Below are 22,415 nucleotides of genomic sequence, written 5' to 3'. Positions count from 1 at the left end.
CATGATTTCCTTGTGATTTTTGCATAATTCAATCAGACATTGTTGCCAACATTCGGAAAAAAGCCACTGGCAACCGTCTAACGGTGGCCTCGGTCAAGTGGGCTCAAAAATTTTATTTGAACAGATAGTGCAAACAAAACACTATCATAAATAGTAGATGTCAAATCGACCATGGCCCCAACTGGTGCTTTATGTTCGAAAAATAGGTTTTTATTTTTTGAAGGTTGGTAAATAAACCCAGCTCTGGGTTTTGATATTGTCTACCAACTGTTTTGTCAAGCGTCAAGCCAGCTTTTAAGAATTAAACAAAACCTAGGAGAGAACTTGATTCTGCAATGAGTTTGAGATGTTTTCTTATTTTTTTGCATTAATCTAACAAAATCTATTAAAAAATAAAAGTTAGAACCAATTTTTGTGTTTTCTAGTCTCACTTCGTTGGATAAATCTTTTAAAAGTAGCCAGTGATTTAATTTATTTATAAGATATTAGAGCGCCGTTTTTGGAATTTTATTTTATTCAACTTAATGAAACTTTGTAAAAAATAATCGAAAGAAAAGAAGAAACGAAACCGAAAGCACTCATTAATTATTATAGAAATTCCTTGAATATTTGAAGCCAGAGCCTGCTTCTCAGCAGTTACATAACTTATCGGTTATAACCCCAATTACTTTAATACAACACGTGTCGCATTATGGAGGAAATAACTTTTCTTATCACTTTCTTAATTAACAAATTGCCACTTATTCGAGCTTCAGTTGTGCAAAGTAATAAATGTTGATGTCTCTTGTTGGAAAAGTCATGTGGGTAGACAAATTTCGCACAAAAAGCGATTTAGAAACCGAAATAGGAAATGTCAAATATTACAATAGGTACAAGTTGGACTGATTTAAATGAGCGCTTTCACAATTCCATTTCGGGTGATTTAGTGTCTGGGGAAACCCTCTAGGCTGGTACCAGTGGTACCACCCACACAAAAAAGTGAGGAAATGTCCACAATTTTCTTTATGTAACCAATTATGCCCCCAACAGTGTTATTACTCGTTTATCGCTTTTTACTCGTAATGGCAATGTCATAGGTCAAAGATAGTACCCTTCACCTCGTCCACTCTGTTATTAAACACTTTCTAAGTTTGTCATTCCATCAATTATTCGCATTATTGGTAGTTCGTGACAACCCTCGGCCATCCACTTTGACAAATCTCCAATGATCGAACAATAGTCTTTGTTTTTTTCTGTGAATCGGAACGCAAAGACTTAGGTTTCCTGTGCTACCAGTAATGAAAGAATCAACATATACGTGAGCTAAGGTCAAATAGAAATGCCCTCGGGGCACTTTCACTTGGTGTCATCTTTTCCTATTGCTGTTTATTGGTCAAGAACTTTGATTTTTTGCGCTTCTCTTGTGCGGTACCATTTGTACCATCAAGGTAATCTCCTTTAAGGGATTATTGTTTGCGTACAAAAAATTATTGATGAACTGCTAGTCAAGGCACAAATCGTTTGAGTTATGGCTTAATGTGTCTTGGAAGTAAAAGTCTTATTTTATTTGCTTTATGGGACTTTCTAAGGACTCGTGGTACTCGAAGGTCAAGTCTGGAGAAATTTCAATTGCGAATTGATCTCTTGTGAAATACAGATGTTAGATAATCCTACTCAAACATTCAGGAAAAAATTATCATTTGACCGAATTATTAATTGTTGAAAGCAGCACTCGATGTCGTTTATTTTAATTGGACATTTTTCGAATTTCGGAGATAAGGACGTTTTAATCGCGTCGTGTTTGAAAGTTATGTTAATAACAAGACCAACATCCTTGTTTGTGGTCGGGGGGCTCACTCTGTTGACTTATCTACTTCATCATTCTTGCGTAATAAATCTAATTTGGTAGTTGGTAATGGATGCGAGATGCGTTCAGTTGGGGTATTTAAAGCTTTGCTTTAAATTAGCATAATTACAAGCGTGACAAAGTCAATAACGTTCTTGAAGTGTACCACCTGTGTGGACACCCGAGGCCGATCACCAGGGGCCTGAAAGTTTGAAAGAAATAGCCAGAAAATTTTGAGAAAAAAGATTTCTCGACCTCGCTTCGCTGTGTAATCAAAAATATGTAATCCAGCGATTTTCAGTATGAGATCGTGCCGTGAGAACGCCAAGTAATTAAAAAATTATTTAATTCATAAAAACATTAAGAAACACCTTGATACTACAGACTCGTAGGGAGCTGCACACAATGTAAACTTTCACTTGTAGTATTTTTCGAAGTGTACGTTGTTTTGAACATAAATAAAGCCGTTCGTTGAGTAAGAAAAAATCGAAATGTTAGTTCATCTTGTAATTTATGTATCAAACATCACGATCGTTATCTGGCAAGTGGATGTTCATTTTGAAAGTGAGGTCTTGGATTAGTTCGGCCGATTTGTTGCGAAAATTTGCCAAATTGCCCGAAATAAATCCATAACGCAACAGTATCAGAGAACAATGGCTGATATAATAACAGTTTTACAACGATTTAATTAAGCACCTGGTGTTAAAACAGTTCCGCATTGCCGTTTTACAAAAATGGTTCGCATAATAACTAAATTACTTCGTTCGGAAAATCTACAACAAACTGAGCCATTTGCTGAATCAATGCGGAAAAGCACATTTACCAACGTTAATTAACAACGGCTTGTAAACTCGTTTATTATTTAAAGTGTCAAGTGTTGTCGTCACACACGAATCTGTGTGTCTTCCTTGTAGTATTTATTGAATTGATGGTTGGGTAACGATCCTTTCGATTAATCCGAGACTCGGTTCGGATTTTCTCAGCTAATTAAGATAAAATGACGATTTAAGGGACATTTCATAATTTCGGTTGCGACATTTATGACATCTTAAGACGTGGATGGGTAAATGGAGATAAACGGTCATAGCGCAATAAAGGTTGGATTTACCGGACTTTCAACCTTAACCCGGTTTAGAGACGATGGATGTGCGAGGTTTCGACACTTTTGCCAGATTTAAAATTGCTTGTAAATAGTTTCGGCATTCAATTTGATTAATTCATTATTCAGAATTTGCCTTTTTCTAAAATCATCGCTCAATTGGCCGAAATAGTCCACAAACTATATACGCGGGTATTGTTGGTTGCATAATTAATTTTTTTTTAACAAATTACATTCAGAGGCAACAAAATTGTCAGTTTTCGTAATAGAAACACGATTCGTGACTCACCCTGTATGGAAGCAAGAAGAAGAAATAAAATTCGATTATGTCACCACAATTTTTTTCTCGTTTATTATCTAAAATAAGGTTTCAAGTTGTTGTTTTGTGGCTATACGGTACTTAAAAGTTACTAGAAAAGGTAATACTTGTGAAAGTATGAACCTGAGGTCACATTTTTTTTCGTTTTGAAATTGTGCATCTTGCAAGTGTTTATAGTCACGTCTCACGTCACAAAGTTTTTCAAAATTTTATGTTTTCTCTATGTGATATGACACAAGTTTCACGTTTGTATAAATTCATGTGAATAATGATGTTCTCTTGCTTTTTCACGTGTAATTGCGTCCATTGCGCCAGATGTAACAAAATTTTATGTGCAAGTGTTTATAGTCACGATTCATGATGTTATTTTGTTTTTTTGTTCGCCCTTGACAAACATATACAGAGTGACCCAGGGGTGATATCGGTCTATAACTTTTTTGCTGTATGAAATATTGCAATGCTGTTTTTATTTCATTTCAAATATTTTTATTAATTTAATGTAAATATCAATTAATGATGATTTTTTGCTTTTTCTGGGAGAGTCGGGAAAAATAAATATTCGCAATATTAAAAAAACGTTTTTTATTAAAATAAAGTGATCACATAAGTAATACATAGTTCCACAAAACTGTGGAGAATTTAACAACTTATAGTCACATCTAAGTATTAAAAATGTAGCATTAAAAATGGGACAGCAAAGATGTAGTTGCCATTTTGACGTTCAAGCCTGCTTGATGTCCTATTTTTCCGCATTGTTTTTGTTTTTCTATTTTAAAAATAACCAAAAAGTTCAGATAACTCTATTCCGCGCTCTTATTGCTTGTGCTCGTGTCCTCCCCCAACAACTGCTGCAAATCAACCCCTTCAAACTTCCCACTATCCACATTATTGGCAGCATGTGCGATAAACAACTCCTTCAAAAACCCCAACTCCTTCGTCAACGTTTTCACCTTCTCCTCCAAAACGGTGTTTTCGTTCCGCAGTTTCGTGACCCGATTCAAGGTCTCTTGGGTTTTTTGCTTGGACTTGACACGACTCCGTTTAACAGCCTAGGGGGAAAAAACTGTTACATTTTCAATGGCTACAAACGGCGTTATGTACCAAATTGTTCCGGTCACGCTTTTTGCGATATTCGTCCGAGTCGTCCCCGGAATCGGGGCCCTCTTTTTTGACACGACCCTTCCGTGGAGGCATCTGAAACGCACGAATTGACACAGTTAGACAAACGGATTTTGACACTGTCATTTTGTGAAAATCGGGGCACAAGGGGGTTACAACGCGGGTGTTGCGTCTGCTGTGTTTACTTACGATGGGATTGCGTAATTTTGCGTAAATTGCGAGCAATGGGGCTGCTGCAAATGTCACAACTGTCAAAACAAACGTCAACTGTCAATGTCAAACGCAACAACATCGATGTTATTTATTGTTATTTTGGTCAATTATAATTATTTTGATTTAATTATACAAATTACTACATACAAAAGGACCAAAATAAAAAGTGCTCTCGTTTCAAATGACTTTTATTTAAACGTTTGTTAGTTTTATTGTTGCAATGTATACCGATCATCGAGTTTATTGTTTCAGAGTTCTGTTCTAGTATTCTAATTTTTGATTCAAATAATTACATAATTGTTGTCAAAACTAGCCACAAAAGGTAGAAAACAGCCACAAATGGCCTGAGTTGTTATTACGAATTTATTAAAACGGTTGTTGGTTTCGATATTGAAATGATATTGAGCTTCATCGAGTGGGACGTCCGCTGTCAACGTCACATCCTAAATACAAAAATTTTTAAACCTCTCAATAGTGATAAGAAGTGATAACAATGCTCGAATCATTGCGAAACCGCGTGTTTGTTATTTATTTAAGCGTGTCTGTGTATTACGTGATAATTCCGATCGGCTTCGTGACAAAGTAAGGTGAGTCCTAACCTAAAAAATTTCGTTGTTTTTCAATAACTTCCAAATTTTTTGTGCAGTTGGTGGCTATCAGTGGACGTAATGGCTCCAAACGGCACTATTCTTGTAACAGGGGGCGCCGGTTACGTAGGCTCTCACACCGTTGTGGAACTACTAAATAATAATTATTCAGTAATTGCCATCGACAATCTCGTCAATTGTTACGCCGAAAAAAACCAAAAACCGGAGTCCCTCAAACGTGTCGAACAAATCACAAAGAAACAAATCACTTTTTACAATGTTGACATCCGAAACAAAGAAGCTTTGGACAAGATTTTCAAAACTGTAATTTTTTAAGCTTGAAAGTGCCCCCTTAATTGACTTTTCCAGCATAAAATCGATGCCGTTATCCACTTTGCCGCCCTTAAGGCGGTTGGCGAGTCAGTCCAGGTGCCCCTAATGTACTACCAGAACAACATAGCCGGCTCGAGCACTTTATTTGAAGTGATGCAAAATAACGGGGTGAAAAAAGTTGTTTTTTCGTCGTCTGCTACAGTTTACGGGTTACCCCAACATTTACCAATCACAGAAGCGCATCCGACCGGACAAAATTGTACAAATCCGTACGGAAAAACGAAATTTTTCGTTGAAGAAATTCTGAAAGATGTGTGCACGTCAGATCCTGTAATTTTATCTTATCTAAAGGTGAAATGAAAGTCACTAATGCATTTTCACAGGAATGGAAAGTCATTTTATTGCGATACTTTAACCCCGTAGGGGCACACAGCTCAGGTCTCATTGGCGAGGACCCCTCAGGAATCCCCAACAATTTAATGCCATATATTTCTCAGGTATGTGCACAAGCGACAAGTTTTTTTTTTTCGTTGAAAATGAAGAGACGAATTAAACTGCGGTCTGCAAACTTTTTCCCTCAAGTTTAAGTAACACAAGCGAACGTATCGAACGAGTACTCCAAAGCTAGTATTTTTCCATTCACGTTTAAACTAATCACAGGTTCACTCGAGCTGTCTAAAACCTGTCCCAAGTCCCACACGCGCACAGCCCCATCAATGGCCCCCGTACACAACTGTTTCCCATCACTACTCCACACTAGTTTAGTGGCCGGCAGCCCCTTTTGCTTAATTTCACTATTAACCTTCGAATTTAAAATATCCCAAAGTCTCACTTTTTTATCGTCACTAACACTAGCCAAAACATCACCAAGTGGGCTAAATAAAACCCCATAAACGACACCTTTACAACCGTGAAAAAGTCTTAACGGATTCCCATTATCAACACTCCAAAGTCGGATATTACGATCAGCTGAACCGGTCGCCACGTACAAACAATTCGGATGGAAGTCAATACACGTGATGGCTTCAGTGTGCCCCACAAAGACACGTAACGTGTGCCCCTTTTCAAGGTCCCAAAGCCGGGCTGTTGTGTCCAGTGAACCCGACGCTGCGTAAACACTATTACTACTAATAGTGGTGCAGTAAATGGGGCCCAAATGACCCGTACAATTTTTAATTAATTTGATTTCGTTCAAGTCGTAAATGCACAAGTTTGAGTCTTCGGAACCTGTCACAAGTTTGCAACAATCGGGCGAAATATTTATTGAATAAATGCGTTTCGTGTGATCGTTTAATTTGATTTCCTTGCAGTCACGTACCCCCAGAATGGGGTCGTACGAATGAACGGGGCGCAGATGAACGATGTTGTGTTGATTGTAGGCGATTAAACCACAAGTGCGTTTAATCAAAGCGCTTGAAATCGGCTCATTGGTGTTTGAAATGTTGGCCAAGAAAATTTGTTTCGGTTCCTTGTCCAGGTCGTTGATCGTGTCCAAAATTTTGCGTAACTTGTCGTCGAGACACACGCCATTGTGCGCCCCCTTGTCGTCCATTTTCCCCTCACTTTCATTATCTCTATCCTCACTTTGTCTGATATCGAACCACGTTTGTAGCACGTGTAAAAAAACAACGTGGCAGTTTTCCGCCACGAATTTCTTCAATAAGGCGAGCGATTGTGGCAATAACTCGACGTAATATTTGTTGTTACGGAACTGTTCAATCATGCAAGTGGCGTCACAATCATTTGCGAATAAATTCACCAAGTCTTTAACAAAATCGTCACATTTCGTCTTATCGATGGCCGGAAGGTGCGCTTTGAGGAACGTGGCAGCGCGGTCCGAGTGCCCCCCTTTGAGAATGTCAAGGTACAAATGACAGAAAAAGGGGGCTGTGAGTTGTTCCAAATCGGGACAGTTTTTCGTTTTTGAGCAGTCTTTGAGCCAGGTGATGAATTTGGTGAAGTTGTGGTCGATTACGACCGGGTCGCTGTTGTAACAACTGTAGAGGATTGAGTTGGGGCGACTGATTTCGTTTTCGATGAGGGAGTAAGTGAGTTGCTGGTCGGGACGGCAGTTTTCAATGCCAATCGGGGCGTAGTTGCGTTTCTGGAGATAGGAGTGCACGATGTTCTTCACGTGGTCGGTTTTTGAACGTTTGGGCTTGGGGAACTCGCGTTTTGGCTCTTCCATCACGAACTGGGGTAGTGAGGTTAGGGCGCGCTTGACAGCACGCGACGTTTTTATGCGAAATCAGCAAAAAAGCGAGATTTTTCCGTAATAAACGGCCACAAACAATTATAAAAACACAACAATGATGGTTTTTTGGGTCATTAAGCGTGAATAATGTAAACTTTTGGTATTATATGATTTTTAAAAGTACAGGAAGTGATGTTACCGACTGAGAATATTTATGTAAAACAGCAATTTTCTAATTAATTGTTTCTCCAAATAAATTCAAAATGTGTGCAACGACGTCTTTTTGGTCTCCCGAAATTTTAATAATTGTCCGCGTGTCGTTTGATAAATTTCCGGTTAGTATGGGAAGGTGGGGTAAGGTGGGCCCAGAGTCCTGTATTTTTTCTTTTATTTTTTTAGGTAGCTATAGGTCGTAGGGAGAAAGTGTTTGTTTTTGGCAACGACTACTCAACCAAAGACGGTACGGGAGTCCGTGACTACATCCATATCACGGACTTGGCAATTGGGCATTTGAAGGCGCTTGAAAAGATGAATGAGGCCGATTTCAAGGGTTGGAAGGCCTACAACTTGGGCACGGGCCAAGGTTATTCAGTATTAGATTTGATCAATGCTTTTGCGAAAGCCTCTGGTCAAAAAATCAACTATGAAGTGATCAAACGAAGAGAAGGGGATATTGCGAGCAGTTTTGCGGACCCTTCTCTGGCCAAAAAAGAACTGAACTGGACGGCAACGCGAGGCATTGATGAGATGTGTCGGGACACGTGGAATTGGCAAAAACTGAACCCGAACGGGTTTCAGAAGAAATGATGCATTTATGACGTATTTAGATTTTTGTTGAGCAATGACTGGTACTTAAGCATTTATACACCCAGTAATTTTTGCCATATTTTATTCTATTGCATGTTGAAAATAAAACTATTTTTCTAATCTTGTTTTTCATTTAATCCCTTATAAAATACATACAAATAAAACAATAAAAAAATAACTTATTTCTTCACAGAGAGATAATACGAGTTAATCCCCTATTCTGATAAACGTGTGTATGATTTGGTTGTTGCGTTGCGAAACGACTTTTTTCAAATCATCGGTTAGTTCTTTGGGCAATTCTAACCGATCGGCGTCTTCGGGACTCGTCAAATAATTCCGAATTGCCAGCAAACAAGTGTAGCGTAAACTATAGACCGGGATTGTGATAACAGCTCGGATCCTAGCCTCGAAATTGGGCGGAATAGCCTCCCAATTAACATCATTCGGCAGCATATTTTGCAAATACTCTTTCGTAGTTTTGGGAAAATAAATAAACTCCTTATCGATTTGTAACCGATCTCGGCTTTTGTGATCAATGGCGATCCAAGTGTGCCCTTTATATGTATTAACATCAACGAAACGCCCACTTTCCAATAACTGGTAACTGACATAAGCCCCCGTGAAATTGATCCAAATCACCTCAACCGTGCGTTCGGTTAGGTTAACAAACCGAACAAATGACTTCTCTCGGCTTCTTTTCGAGCGTTCGTCTAGTGGTGGTGGGTTTGCCATCTGGCCGACAGGGGGCACAGCCCACGACTTGATCGCCGCGGTACGGCTGTGAACACTGCAAAACATGGCGGTTTGTGTGGCAATTGTTGGCAAAGATGTAAGCACTTTTTTCGCTTCTACTTACCAATTTTTCACACTTTTCCGCACGGGAAATGCCACTTGGCGATTCAAGTTGTATAAAAATCCATTTAAGGGACTCGGTTTTTCTAAAATTGAGTAGAGTTGTTGTTTGTCACTTGTCAAAACAACGTCAACTAAGCATAGCTGTACCGCGCTAATCAAGGTTTGGTTTCAGAACTCTCCCAAATATTTTTGTTGTTTGAATCCGGACGAGGAGTTAAGTTTTCAATATAAGGTTTTGTCGTCTTTGGATGTGATTGAGGAGAAGTTAAATGCGGGGAATAAGGGCACCAATGATTTGAGGGAATTGTATTTAGGGATGCTTTATTCCCTTGAGACGCATAAAATGTGAGGAAATTGCAGTTTTTTTGGGTTTAATTGTCGGGTTTTAGATATGGGTACGTCACGAATACGAAAATTAAGTTTGTTATTGTTGTGGATTCCACAAACATGGCACTTAGGGATAATGAAATTAGATCAGTGAGTTATTTTAAATCTTTAACTTTAAATTTTTTTTTTTTAAATATCTTTAGATGTTTAGAAAATTACACTCGGAATATGCTGATATCGTCTGTAATCCGTTCTACATTCCGGGAGAATCGATTTGTTCTAAGTAAGCTTAGTAACTTTTAGTAAGAAAAATGTATTAATTGTAATAACTTTATTTCAGATCTTTTGATGTCAGTGTTAAAAATATAATGACAGGGACTGTGTAATTTATTAGTAACTTAGTTGGCATAGCTGGTTTTGAAATAAAAGTCGCAATATCGCTGAGAATTTCTTTTATTTCTACCACGAAACATGATACATTAACACAGCTGTTGGGAACGAATAAACAAAATTTCCTCGAGATCTGCAATTCCTAACTCAACAAAATTAAAATTCTAACGACAAAAATCGCATAATCCTATGTACACAAAAAAGTGATAGTACTCCTAACCTTGAACAGGTCAATCGCTACATCTACACAGTGAGAACGAAATATATACATCTTGGCATCTCACTTCAGTAAATAAAATTCCAACAACTAAGTAAATATACTTAAAAACGACAATAACATGCTTCCTACCAATAATCTATAATTAGTACGAAAAAAATATAGTATGTGAACAGTTCACAATATTGAATCCGGCTAATAATAATACATCGATAAATATCACATTTTTAAAACAATTACAATGCTGCTTGCGGCTGAGAATCGTTTGTTTCGATATTGACGGCTCCACTGATCGTCGTCACGTGACCGCCGATGTTCAAAGCGGCCACTTTGGCCCTCTGGTAGGCGCTCAACGTAGTCTGCCCCAAAAATCTGCAAACAAAATAAGTACAGTGAAATCACTGGCCTCTGACTCTGAAATTAAGTTGTCAACGCTAAAATGACAAGGCCAAATTATCTTTCTTAATTTTTGTGTTTAATTAGTTAATGAAAGCGATTTATAATCTATGTTTGTTGTCATTAATACTTAGAGATTACTATCAATCGGTCATTAACAAATCAATTGATGATAAAAAAATTTTTGTTAACCGCAAACGACAAATTTGAAATTTAATATCAAACCAAAACCAATTTTAACAATTCCATCGCACCATCTTTGACTTCATTTTCAAATTTGACAGCTGTCATAAAAATTAACTGTAAATTAAATGTTCAATTCATCAATAAGGCGCAATTTCTGTACAATTATTGCCTTAAAAGAATTATGTAATGAATTGTAGAGCGTTTTATACAACTCAGAAGCCCCCAAAGCAGAAATTAAGTTTTTAAAAATCAAAATCACAACGGCGCTGCAAAATCGTGCAATTTGAACCAAAATAAACGTTGCAACCAACGATTTTTTTGTGATACTTTGGTAAAAAATTAAAAATAACTCACTTGATGCAGATATAGATGACCAGTAGCGCCACACTCGCGCTCAGCATCCTGATGTAACTATTATCATACAGTTGTATAATAATCCAGGCCACTGCGACCACCACGCAAAGACATGTAACAACAACAGCATTGCAACCCCAATGCTTGGACGTGAAACCCCTCTCCCAGTCCAACTTGGTCGTACTGCAAACCTCATACTCGTAATTGCAGACTTTACACTTCAGCGCTTCGCCACTCCCTGCCGAACTCTCCATCAGCCACCTCCTCAGGCAATCATGATGCACACTGGACACATCCCCAGTGCACGCACACGGCTGAATCAACGGTTCCGGCTTATCAATATCGTAGCAAATCCAGCACTCCCTCTTATCCAAAAACGCCTCATCGTCGGCCGTCATCGTCGACGCGCTCGCCACCACCTCCTGAGGCTTCTGGTCCAGCTTCGCTAGCAGCTTTTGCGGATTGAGGATCCATAGCTCGGACGGCTGCATGCAGTTCCACAAAACCGCAGGAAACCACACCGCTACGCCGATCTCCACCACTCTGAAGACGACGTCGTGCCAATTGCGCGAAACTATGGGGACTTTGGTTTTCCAAAATTCGGAAAGGGTTTCAGAGAAGAGGAAACCGACGATGGTGATGAGCATTAGCGCTTGGCTGAGCAGACCGATACGGGATTGGTGGAGTTGCGAGAGGTTGATTTGGGGGCGGAGCTCTTCGGCACGGAGCGGTTCGGATTCACCACCGCCCGCTAGATGCAGGGGTTTGCCCACGAAACCGCCGCGGACCTGGAGATGATAGTGTTCGAGAGGGTGCTCGAGATAAGGGGGCGATAATAAGGCGATCAATAAGGTCAATCAAAGGTCGCGAAAGTATTTATACATTTTGCGATTTATTATTTTATAATTACGTTTAAAAGAATCCTGGTTTACATCGACATTAAAATAGAAACAGGGAAAAAATATAAGATTTTTAAGCGGAAGAACGTTTTATACATGTTTTTTTATTTTCAAAGTAGAGACCTAAAAATTCAATAATTATTTAATTCAAACTGTCGTTGATGTAAAATAAAACACTAAAGTAGTGCATAATGTAAATTTAATAAATGATTAATTTTTATTTAAAGAAAACATTTTGTTCCGTCAATTTTTTAAATCGAATGATTGTTTTTCAAGTACTTCGATCATTCATTCGATTTAGAAAAATATTAGCAATTAATTTCCGCTTCTTGAAAACATCTACGTTTAGGGAAATAGATAAAATTTTCGATTTAAAATAAAGCGACCCTAAGGCAGTACTTAATTTTTAAAAATTAATTACCAAAAATAATGATTGACCCTTTCGATCACAAGAATCCAAAACTCACCTTAAAGAACACTTCGACGCCGTAAATCAGGAAAAACACCACAACTATAAAAAGCAAAACTGCGTAACAACCGTTGAATAGATGTCTGTAGAATCCTGGATCATGAGGTGGTGGTTCAGCCAGTGTAGTTGTAATCACTTCCGCCAACAATAAACTATAACTGATGATATTAAACGTGACAAAACCCAGAAGAGACTTCGACAGAAACTGCGACTTCTCCCAACGAATCCCTTGCAAATGAAACACCTAAACATAAAACAAATTAATTGTTTTCTAAAGTGCAAACATCACCTTGACTAGTGGCCATAAGAGGCGTTAAAGCAATTAACGGCAATAAAAACACGACCACAAACGTTGCAAAAATTTCAACGAGACCTACCTCAGCCCAGAAGCACACTATTAGAGATGAACTGGACATGAGGAGAGGATAATAAGAGGACATCAAACTCGAAGACCAGCCATACTCGAACGAGTCCTGCGATAAACCAATCACTGATAACAGTGCACAACAACATATCAAAAACAAACCGGGGATATGAAGTAAGCCCCTCTGATCAAGCTGGCAATGCACATGACGAAATAAATCGCCTTCTGAGTGGTAATCCGGCAAGCTTTGAGAAACGTGGGGGCTTTCAGGCGCTGGTACTCCGACATGACGCACATGATCAGCTGTATAGCGCACACGAGCCCCACCAGGAAAAAGACACCCCCAATGCCCGCATGGTAGGGCAAATTGGGGCCATCGCACAACTCCCCCGTGTAGCGAATGTCGCACATGCAAGTGCCGTTGTTGCACTCCCCACGGCCGGAACAGTCCCTGGTACAGGAAGAGCCTAGACCTGCCATTTGGAGCAAACGTCGAAACATTATTCAGTCTTCGCCTGGAACAAAGGACTCAGCACGGGCCGTGACAACACGCTCACACCTACACAACGGGCTCCCCAACACACCACTAAACACAAAATTGACAATATTTACGATTTCACTGCTTTAAGCGCTCGACACAAGCCACACAATTCAACATAATCGTAAATATGTCAAAATCTGACACCGATCGCCATTTCGATTTTTCGATAGGCGTGAAGTTGGCGGAACGGACACCATCGTCACCACACGAAAGACACTAAACGGGCTAAGCTCATATCAATTCAAGGAAGTTCGTTACAGTTAAATAATTTGTATGAAGGGGGTTTGGTAAGGGTTTGTGTTTGTTTTCGGGGGTTGTCCCCGATTTCGGTCCAAAGCGCACTTTTCAGCGGTCGGCGGGTTGGCACGCGTGTGAAGTTATCCGCGGTGTCAAACATGGCGGTTGTCCTTTCGTAATTGTGTTGTGTTTGACGCGTCTTTTTGACAAAACGATGCATTGAATCAATTTTACCAAGTGTTGAAGTGAAAATGTCCGAGATCGTGTACCCCGCCGGCTGCCGCCCCATCAGCGACGACTTGGGGCCCGACGAGCTGATCCGCCGCTTGAAAACACTGGCCCACACGTTGCAAGCGATGGGACAGGACGAGGGGGCCTACCAGCAGTACATCCCCCTGGCCTTGCACCTGGCCGAGGAGCAGTTCCTGTCGCACCCTTCGCGCGACGTCCAACTGCTGATCGCGTGCTGCATTGCCGACGTGTTGCGGGTCTACGCCCCCGACGCCCCGTACAAAGACGCCGATCAAGTCAAGACCATTTTCCTGTTCTTGATCACGCAGCTATCGGGGCTCAAGGACCCCAAAGACGCCGCCTTCAAGCGCTACTTCTACTTGCTGGAGAACTTGGCGTACGTGAAGTCGTTCAATATGTGCTTCGAACTGGAGGACTGTCAGGAGATTTTCTGCGCCCTGTTCCACCTCATGTTCAAGATCGTCAACGACGAACACTCAGGACGCGTCAAGAGCTTCATGCTGGACGTCCTGTGCCCCCTTATCACCGAAAGCGACATGGTTAGTAACGACCTACTTGACATTATCCTAATGAACATAGTCGAACCCAACAAGACACAGAGAAAAAACGCCTATTTACTTGCAAAAGAACTGATTGTTAAAACATCCGATACACTCGAGCCCTACATCCAGGCCTTCTTTAACCACGTTTTAATCCTGGGCAAGGAAGACAAGAACTTGCAAATTTGCGGCAAAGTGTACGACTTGATCTACGAACTAAACCACATTTGCCCCCAAATTCTGGTGGCGGTGCTGCCGCAGCTCGAGTGCAAGCTCAAGAGTCCCCTCGAGGCGGAGCGTCTGGGGGCTGTCGCGCTCCTCGCCCGCATGTTCAGCGAGAAAGACTCGGAGTTGGCGCGCCGTCACGGCTCACTTTGGCGCGCGTTTTTGGGCCGTTTTAACGACATTTCGTTGCAAATTCGCACGAAATGCGTACAATACTCGATGCATTTTCTGCTAAATCACCCAGATTTGCGTAAAGACATCACAGACACGCTCAAAATGCGCCAGCACGACTCGGAGGAGAACGTGCGCTATGAGGTGGTGATGGCCATCGTGACGACGGCACGTCGCGACTTCCAAGTCGTGTCCGATTCGGAGGATTTGCTCGAGTTTGTGAAAGAGCGTACGCTTGATAAGAAGTTTAAGATTCGGAAAGAAGCAATGACGGGGCTTGCGTTGATTTATCGGAAGCATTTGAGTGATCCGGATGTTCCGAATGCGACGAAAAAAGCCGTCACGTGGATTAAGGATAAGATACTGCATGGGTATTACATGGCGGGGATGGAGGATCGGCTCCTGGTGGAGCGTTTGCTGAATACGTGTCTGGTGCCGTATCAGTTGCCGCCAGCTGAGAGAATGAAGAAGTTGTATCATTTGTTGGGGACGGTTGACGAGCATGCGACTAAGGCGTTCATGGAGTTGCAGAAGAATCAGTTGTGTGTGAGGAAGTTGGTGCTGGAGTGGTTGGAGCTGCACAGGAGGCCGGCCAGTGCCGAGGTGCAGAAGGAGATGGCGTTGAAAGTGCAAGCTTTGTCGAGGTAAATATTGCGGTAATGCTTATTGTTATTTAAGGCGACCTTCGAAGCGAGGAAATTGCCTTTTTACGGTTGTTTATGCGAAGTCTTAATCGAATGATTTAGTTTTAAAAATTGTATTTTTTTTGAGCGTGAAATACACAATTGACCTAATTTCAGACGGGTTTAAATAATCTGATTTTGTGTAATAAAAACCATAAAATTAGGAGAATCTTACGGATGTATTCAACTGCAAAATTCTTATTTTATTATGAGCCGTCCGTTCGCGACAACAGCAAGTAACAAACTGAATAAAATTAAATGGCACAACAATAATTGTGTAAGAATATACTTGGATAAAACGTCACCAAGAAAAAAAATATAATCTGAGTTAAGTAGTGGTAGCAGTGAGGGAAAAAATCTGATTCTGATTCATTGATTTTTGTTTCGACTTTACGTTTTTTTAGATACCTACCTTGAAAATTTAAAGGGAGCAAATTATTTCAGACAAAATATTTAAGAGAATTGTTTTAACAAATTTCTAAAAGATACACAATTAAATCAAAGCCACTTTTAGGAGAATATTGATATACGTACCTTTTGTTTCCAATTATTTAACAAAAGTGTAAATTTAATAGTTAAATATGTAATAGGTAGAAATGAATTAACAAAGAAAGACTCAAGTTTTTTGGCCGGCGCTAAAATAAATATTTCTAGTTGAGTAAAAAAATAATAATGGTACACAAAAAAAACTTCTTACAGACTCACCTTGTACAGATTAAACTATTTCTAATCCGGGCTTGTGTAGCCAATAAAACATTTAATATTTTGTAGAAAGAATTTTTCCATTTTAAATAAGTATGCATATTTTTACTACAAATTATTATGCTCACAAAAAAGTTTAGATAAGTAAGTACATAACGATTTAAAAATATTTACAAAGAATTAGATAACGACATAAATAAAACTTACAAGCCATGTACACACTCATGTAAACATGTGCAAATAAATTTGCATATTGTATTGGAATCAGTAAATTATTTATTTATTTAAATTGTTTTTTATTTTTGTTCTCAGAAATGTTATCTTTAAGTCAAATTTACAAATTTTGCGATTTTGTTTATAATAATATTTTGAAAATGTCACGTTGCTTTATTCCTGGAATGACTGCAAAATAATAAAAGATTAAAAAAAGTGTATTAAAAAGGTACAAATTGAGGACAATTTTCCCCCTCTAGATGCCTTCCTGAGCCGGTGAAGGCGCACGAATTCCTCACGAAATTCAGCGCCCACCTCAAGCGCGATAGCGCCCTCCTCGAAACAATGGAAACGGTGGCCCGTCCTTCGGTCAGCTGCCACGAATGTTCGGAAGCCACAGCAGCCGTCCTCAAAAAATTAGGCCAACCAGTGATGACAAATCTCTACTACAACACGGTTAAAATGCTCCTCGAACGCATCAGTTCGGTGATGATCGACCACGAAGCCATCAAACTTCTTGTCGGATACGTGGAGGATTGTCTCAAAGGAGGCAACACAATCGACGAAGTCGGTCTTCATCCAGCGACAGCTGGCGATCGTGGCTTGAAATTACTGGTGATGTTGAGTGTGGTTTTCCCCTGTCATTTCCAATACGCTGATGTTTTGGAACAATTGATGGAGTTGTTGAAGTTGGAGGACGAGAATGTGGCGCCGCTTGTTTTGTCCGTTTTCACATTCTTGGGGAAATACCGATGTTTATGTGAGTTTTTTTTTTATTTTCGGGGGTTGGTGTTTATTTATTTATTTATTCCAGACGAGCAATTTCCCGATTTGATGGACGCTTTGGCCCCCATTTGCAAGAATTTGGCCCAGACGGGGACTCCGAAACAGGCCAAGGGGGCTATTCATTGTATTTATAAAAATATGCCGGCTTTACACGAACATTTATTCCCCGATATTTTGAACAGTGTTAAGGAGAATTTGGGGCCCACGTCTCCCCATTATAGGACGGCTATTGTGACGTTGGGGCACATAGCGTTCAACGTACCCGAACGCTATAAAGTACAGATTAAAAATATTGTCTCGAGGAAGGTGAGTGTTTAGTCTGCGGTCCGCTTTTTAAACACTTGTTAATTGTTTCCAGATCGTTAAAGAATTGTTAGTAAAGGAAGTAGGCGAACGTGATATTGACATGTCTGACTCGGAGATTTGGTGTCCCGAAGAGGAACTTCCCGAAGAGACACGATGCAAGATCGAGGGCCTTAAAGCCATGGCTCGATGGCTTCTCGGCCTCAAACAAGACACAGCTTCGGCTCAGAAAACCTTCCGAATGTTGAATGCCTTCATTCTACATAAAGGAGATTTATTACAATCGGGCAAATTACTAAAGTGTGAAATGTCGTGGCTTAGGCTAGCCGCCGGTTGCGCGATGTTGAAAGTGTGCGAACAGAAAGGAGTAGGTGATCAGTACACCGCTGAACAATTCTACAATCTCTCCCAGTTGATGGTTGACGAGGTGAAGCAAGTTAGGGAGATTTTCGCCGCCAAGTTACACAAAGGGCTGAGTAAAGGGCTGCCGAATAAGTGTCTCCCGTTGGATTTTATGGGGTATTATGCTCTAGCAGGTCGTGAGACCGAATCACGCTTGCGTACAACGATTAAGAATTATATGGTGGCCGATATTAACCGACGACGCGACTATGTTAAGACTTTGACTATGGGGACAGGTCAGGCTGATAAAGCCATGAGCCAACTGCCTTTTATTCTCCCAGATTATATGTTGGTATTTGCTGTGCCTATTTTGGCCCACGATCCGGCTTTAAGTCGCTGGGACGATGTCCAAGACCTGATCAGAGCCAAGCAATGCTTGTGGTTCATCCTCGAACCTTTAGTCACGAAAAGCGACTATTTCAGTTACGGATTTTACAAAAGTTTGATCGAACGAATGAAAAATCACAAAGATGCGATCAGACCAGACGATGACAGTATCAATTATAAAATCTGGGCGTTGTGTGACCTAGCCTCTGGTTTATTATTGACCAAGACAACAAATTATGACTTGAAGGACTTCCCTTCAGAAACTAGAATTCCGACAATGTATTTTGCACCACAACCTGATTTTGTCAACACACGTGTTTTCCTACCGCCTGAATTGCAGTATCAACCTAATAAAAAAACCAACATTACGTTGTCGATGCTTAATGCAGAGAAACAAGCGAAGAAAAGTAAGGTAAAGAGCAAAGTGGAAGGATGTGGACCGTTGGGAACGGATGTGCAGGTGAGTGTTGAGGTGTTTTGTGGTTTTTTGATTGAATTTCTTGTGCATAGCTTACATTTACTGGTGGGATTGATGCACAGGTAGGTGAGGGGTTGGGGTGGCAGTGTTGCCAACTGAATTTTTTGATAATTTTTGCTCGAAAACATTGGGAGTTCTAATGCCACGTAAAGAATTTTTAGAGAATATGTTTTGTACAGAAATAAAAGTATATTTTTTAACACTGCAGAAGAAATGTAGAAAGTGTTTATAAAACACTTTATGAAAAAAAAATCTAAAGTAGAGTACTTAGTTCAATTTTATTTACGTGATTATTTTCGCCTATTTTAAATCTAAATTAAAACTTGGTTGTCGCAAAACGCATTAAATATCAACCGAATCGTGTGTTTCGAAAAAAACTTTACATTATTAAAATTATTTTGAAAATTTCGGTGTCAGGTTGCATTATTTCTGGAATGGCTGCTAAAGAAGACTTGAAGAATTTTTAAAAGAAAAGGCGCAGAGTGAAATCTGAAAGAGAATTCTTGGATAATGTGGAAGAAGTGTTTAGAATGTTTAATACAGTGTGTACAAAGAAGAATCTAAAGATAAAGATAATTTTGGACAGAGTCTACAAAATAATTCTAAGATGGATATAGAGAAGGACTTATAAAAAAATCTAAAGATGGGTTCATAAAATAATCTAAACACTGTTAAAAAATTATCTGGAAAAGTTCTAAACGAGTGTAGAAGAGTCGCTAAAAACTGCGAATAGAACCTAAGAAAATTTGTAGAATGTAGAAAAATAATTGTATAGAAGAATCAAGAAAAGAATTATTTAATGTAATTCTGGTTTCCAGATCCTTTATTTAAAACGTTTATTAATTATTTTTTTATAAAAAAAATAGCTGAATTACATTGAATAACAACATACAGTGGAGCTGGAACAATAAAGAGGAAGTATATGAACAATAAACTGGAAGAATTTTGAAAGAAATTGTTTTTTGAAAAAACAGAGGATCTAAGAGAGAATGTGTACTGATTTTATTTAGTTTTTTTATGTTTCTAAAATCGATTTTTTTTACACGTGAATTATAGTGTGAGTGACCCGTTGGCAGCACTGTTTTTGTGTGCGTTTATTTGTGATTGATTTTCGGGTTGTTCCAGCCGTCTGAGGCGTCCGAGACCAAGATCCAGTTGCCGGGTTTGGAGGAGGATCTTGACGAGCCCCCGGTAAAGAAGATGCGAGAAAGGATAAAACTGGACGTGGATAAGTGAGTGAGGTGTAAATAGTGCGACAGATCTCCCAAAAACAAAGCTTGGTTTTTACTTAGTCTTTATTGTGTTTAGTGACTAGTTTTTACCATCTTCCAACACACGTTTTATTCTTTTTAAGTGTTTATTTTTAGTTTTATTTAAGATTAAGCTTTTTACGTGAAACATGTTTCAAATTCACAGTTTTAGTGTTAGAGAGAGAGAAAGAAGAGTTATTTTTCTAAGCTGGGTGAGACCATTCCAGGTGTAGTTGGCAAAGGCGGACGCCTTTTTCTGGATATTTACTGTTTTGACGCTTCATTCAGTTCTAGCTGTAGCAAGGTGTAAAAACTTATCCACTGATTTGTAATTTGCCCAATACATACGATTCATAGAAAACGGTTGTTTATTTTTTTGGTATACATTTTCTACTAAATACGTTGTACTAAACTGTGTTACAATAACTCAATAAACAATTGTCTACAATTTACTTTATATTTGGGAACTTTGATAACAAGGTATTGACTTGTCGGTGAGACAACTTCTTTTCGCCTGGAGTCAGGATTCCCTTAGCTTCGCGCTCCTTCTTTACTTTCGTTTTCTCGAGGTGGTTCAAGTAGCACTTCTGGAAGGCGGCCATTTCCTTGCTACAGGGGGCCTGATTGAAGTCATTGTTCTTGAAGCAGGCGAAAAGAACCGACATTTCGTAGATACAGCACACATCGGACGATTTATCACCTTTCCCGGACACTCGGGCCTTGAGTTTTAAAGGGAGTATTTCTTGAAAGGGGACGGGCTCTTTGGGGTTGCCCCGGGCGGCAAATAGCGCTGCGGCAGCCCTCATTTTCCAAGGGGGGCTAACCAAAAGTGAGGTTATTACACGAGACCACCAACCTAACAAATCTAAAATTCTCCAGAATCTGTGACAACGTGGTCGGCCATAACCTTTCTTTTTCCAACCATCTTGGAAGCTTGTTCGTGGAGTTAATTTCCCAATTTTCAAGACATGGCCAAGTCAAAGAACCACACCAATCACAACCAAAGTAAGTTTAGTGTCCGTTTTTTGTAATTTTGCAAAATTTTCGAGTTTTATAGACCGTAAGGCCCACCGTAACGGTATTAAAAAACCGAAGCAGTTCCGTCACGAATCAACCCTTGGTGTGAGTAAAAATGCAAAAAATACTCGTTTGGTGTGAATTTATAAGTGTCTTTCAGATGGACTCTAAGTTTTTGAAGAACCAGAGGTTCTCAAAGAGGCACAACTTGAGCACCGCCAAACAACGCCAACGTGCGCAGGAACGCAAGGCCAAAGCCAAGAAATAATTTAAGTTTTTTGTAATATGTTTACTCAATAAACAGTTCCACTTAAATTACGTTTTATTTAAAAAATACACCTATTGGTTATTGATCTGTCCCTGGCCCTTAACCACATCACTGACGCACTGCCAATTCCCTTGCAAGTTTTGCTTCCAAAGCGTGATTTTGTTATCACCCCCTGACACGGCCAGAATATTCCCGTTCAGGGACCAACTGACATTCCAGACAACATCGTCAAAAGTCTGGAGGACCGTTGAGTTCCAGTTGTTGCCATCGTCACTCGTCCAGATGATGACCCTCCTGTCTTGCGAGCAGCTCGCGATGGTGTGCTGGTGCAGCCCCACCGAGGGGGCCCACGCCACGTCCCGCACCCAGTCCGAGTGCACCTCCAACTTGTTCTCCTCCACCCACCGGTCCTCCTCCTCCCGCCACACTTTGACCAGATTATCGCAGCCCCCGGACACCAGCCGCTTGACCAGCTTGGCCGCGTCCCGGAACTCCCCCGACGTGGGGGTGATGGCGGGGGCCCAGCTCACGGCATTGCAGCCGATGGCGTGGGCGTTTTGGATCTTCTTCGCGTCCCAGTTGTGCGTCTCTGAGATGTAGCTCAGGATGGAGATCGAGCCGTCGCTGCTGCCGCAGGCCAGCACGAGCCCGTACTCAGGCGGGGCGAACTGCACCGAGTTCACGCTGGAATCGTGGTTGGCGTACTCGTAGTACTTGGTGAACTTCCCGTTCTGCTCCTTCCAGATTATGACCTTGCGGTCGTACGAGCAGGAGGCGAGGAGGTTCCCGAACTTGGGGTGGCTCCAGGCGATCTGCCACACGGGCCCGAAGTGGCCCTTGAGGTCGTCGATCAGGGCTGTGCCCCCGTTCTTGATGTCGTACACTTTGACGCTGTTGTCCGACGAGCACGTGGCCAGGCGCAGCCCGTAGTAGTCCACTTCGGCGTCGTGCACCATGTCCTCGTGCCCCGTGTCGATAGAATTCAAAATTGAGACCATTTTCCCAGTTTAAAACTACCAGAAATTGGAACAGACGTGGCTTGACATTTGACACACGGTTACCAACCGA

The 22,415-nt window shown here is 40.5% G+C and overlaps 10 protein-coding genes across 14 annotated transcripts; 4 read left to right on the top strand and 6 right to left on the bottom strand.

The window, feature by feature from the left end:
* Positions 1 to 3,808: 3,808 nt before the first annotated feature.
* LOC656953 (CCAAT/enhancer-binding protein gamma) lies at positions 3,809 to 4,706 on the bottom strand. Its single transcript, XM_963446.4, has 3 exons — positions 4,552 to 4,706; positions 4,345 to 4,437; positions 3,809 to 4,292 (listed from the first exon to the last, which is right to left on the bottom strand). Exons 2-3 carry the CDS (start codon positions 4,435 to 4,437, stop codon positions 4,044 to 4,046), a joined length of 342 nt encoding a protein of 113 aa, XP_968539.1. The 5' UTR covers positions 4,552 to 4,706; the 3' UTR covers positions 3,809 to 4,043.
* Positions 4,707 to 4,959: 253 nt separating this feature from the next.
* Positions 4,960 to 8,616, top strand: Gale (UDP-galactose 4'-epimerase). 2 transcript variants are annotated; one of them, XM_008197170.3, is made up of 5 exons: positions 4,960 to 5,157; positions 5,222 to 5,486; positions 5,532 to 5,825; positions 5,879 to 5,992; positions 8,089 to 8,616. In XM_008197170.3, the coding sequence occupies exons 1-5, from the start codon at positions 5,069 to 5,071 to the stop codon at positions 8,494 to 8,496; spliced, it is 1,170 nt and encodes a 389-aa protein (XP_008195392.1). In that variant the 5' UTR covers positions 4,960 to 5,068; the 3' UTR covers positions 8,497 to 8,616. The 2 variants fall into 2 exon arrangements, with proteins under 2 accessions (XP_008195392.1, XP_968616.1); XM_963523.4 differs by having other exon boundaries at positions 5,003 to 5,162.
* Positions 6,075 to 8,038, bottom strand: wda (will decrease acetylation). Its single transcript, XM_008197169.3, has one exon. The coding sequence runs from the start codon at positions 7,681 to 7,683 to the stop codon at positions 6,079 to 6,081; it is 1,605 nt and encodes a 534-aa protein (XP_008195391.1). The 5' UTR covers positions 7,684 to 8,038; the 3' UTR covers positions 6,075 to 6,078.
* LOC103313576 (von Hippel-Lindau disease tumor suppressor) lies at positions 8,608 to 9,228 on the bottom strand. The gene has a single exon (XM_008197168.2). The coding sequence runs from the start codon at positions 9,226 to 9,228 to the stop codon at positions 8,704 to 8,706; it is 525 nt and encodes a 174-aa protein (XP_008195390.1). The 3' UTR covers positions 8,608 to 8,703.
* On the top strand, positions 9,204 to 10,125 carry LOC103313575 (uncharacterized protein). Its single transcript, XM_008197167.3, has 5 exons — positions 9,204 to 9,325; positions 9,524 to 9,696; positions 9,741 to 9,828; positions 9,882 to 9,961; positions 10,019 to 10,125. Exons 1-5 carry the CDS (start codon positions 9,293 to 9,295, stop codon positions 10,062 to 10,064), a joined length of 420 nt encoding a protein of 139 aa, XP_008195389.1. The 5' UTR covers positions 9,204 to 9,292; the 3' UTR covers positions 10,065 to 10,125.
* Positions 10,114 to 13,669, bottom strand: LOC657278 (uncharacterized protein). Of its 2 annotated transcripts, none has more exons than XM_008197165.3 (6): positions 13,517 to 13,669; positions 13,116 to 13,468; positions 12,967 to 13,062; positions 12,588 to 12,833; positions 11,222 to 12,009; positions 10,114 to 10,657 (listed from the first exon to the last, which is right to left on the bottom strand). In XM_008197165.3, the coding sequence occupies exons 2-6, from the start codon at positions 13,452 to 13,454 to the stop codon at positions 10,522 to 10,524; spliced, it is 1,605 nt and encodes a 534-aa protein (XP_008195387.1). In that variant the 5' UTR covers positions 13,455 to 13,468; positions 13,517 to 13,669; the 3' UTR covers positions 10,114 to 10,521. The 2 variants fall into 2 exon arrangements, with proteins under 2 accessions (XP_008195387.1, XP_008195388.1); XM_008197166.3 differs by having other exon boundaries at positions 13,513 to 13,653.
* Positions 13,670 to 13,836: 167 nt separating this feature from the next.
* Positions 13,837 to 20,510, top strand: pds5 (precocious dissociation of sisters 5). Of its 3 annotated transcripts, XM_015981377.2 has the most exons (6): positions 13,837 to 15,562; positions 16,777 to 17,276; positions 17,331 to 17,608; positions 17,661 to 18,794; positions 18,845 to 18,874; positions 19,938 to 20,510. In XM_015981377.2, exons 1-6 carry the CDS (start codon positions 13,983 to 13,985, stop codon positions 20,046 to 20,048), a joined length of 3,633 nt encoding a protein of 1,210 aa, XP_015836863.1. In that variant the 5' UTR covers positions 13,837 to 13,982; the 3' UTR covers positions 20,049 to 20,510. The 3 variants fall into 3 exon arrangements, with proteins under 3 accessions (XP_015836863.1, XP_064211686.1, XP_064211687.1); XM_064355616.1 differs by having other exon boundaries at positions 16,777 to 17,608; XM_064355617.1 differs by lacking the exon at positions 18,845 to 18,874 and having other exon boundaries at positions 16,777 to 17,608.
* LOC657426 (uncharacterized protein) lies at positions 20,413 to 20,868 on the bottom strand. The gene has a single exon (XM_963887.4). It carries the CDS (start codon positions 20,866 to 20,868, stop codon positions 20,512 to 20,514), a length of 357 nt encoding a protein of 118 aa, XP_968980.1. The 3' UTR covers positions 20,413 to 20,511.
* A 57-nt stretch (positions 20,869 to 20,925) lies between these two features.
* Positions 20,926 to 21,394, top strand: RpL29 (Ribosomal protein L29). Its single transcript, XM_008197172.3, has 3 exons — positions 20,926 to 21,067; positions 21,120 to 21,184; positions 21,240 to 21,394. The coding sequence occupies exons 1-3, from the start codon at positions 21,031 to 21,033 to the stop codon at positions 21,345 to 21,347; spliced, it is 210 nt and encodes a 69-aa protein (XP_008195394.1). The 5' UTR covers positions 20,926 to 21,030; the 3' UTR covers positions 21,348 to 21,394.
* On the bottom strand, positions 21,384 to 22,408 carry Sec13 (Secretory 13). Its single transcript, XM_964034.5, has one exon. It carries the CDS (start codon positions 22,343 to 22,345, stop codon positions 21,419 to 21,421), a length of 927 nt encoding a protein of 308 aa, XP_969127.1. The 5' UTR covers positions 22,346 to 22,408; the 3' UTR covers positions 21,384 to 21,418.
* Positions 22,409 to 22,415: the final 7 nt, after the last annotated feature.

This window comes from Tribolium castaneum, chromosome 3 (assembly GCF_031307605.1).
Source record: "Tribolium castaneum strain GA2 chromosome 3, icTriCast1.1, whole genome shotgun sequence".
Taxonomy (NCBI): Eukaryota; Metazoa; Arthropoda; class Insecta; order Coleoptera; family Tenebrionidae; genus Tribolium; species Tribolium castaneum.
The sequence above is the reverse complement of the archived record's forward strand: the minus strand, read 5'-3'. Positions and strand labels throughout refer to the sequence as shown.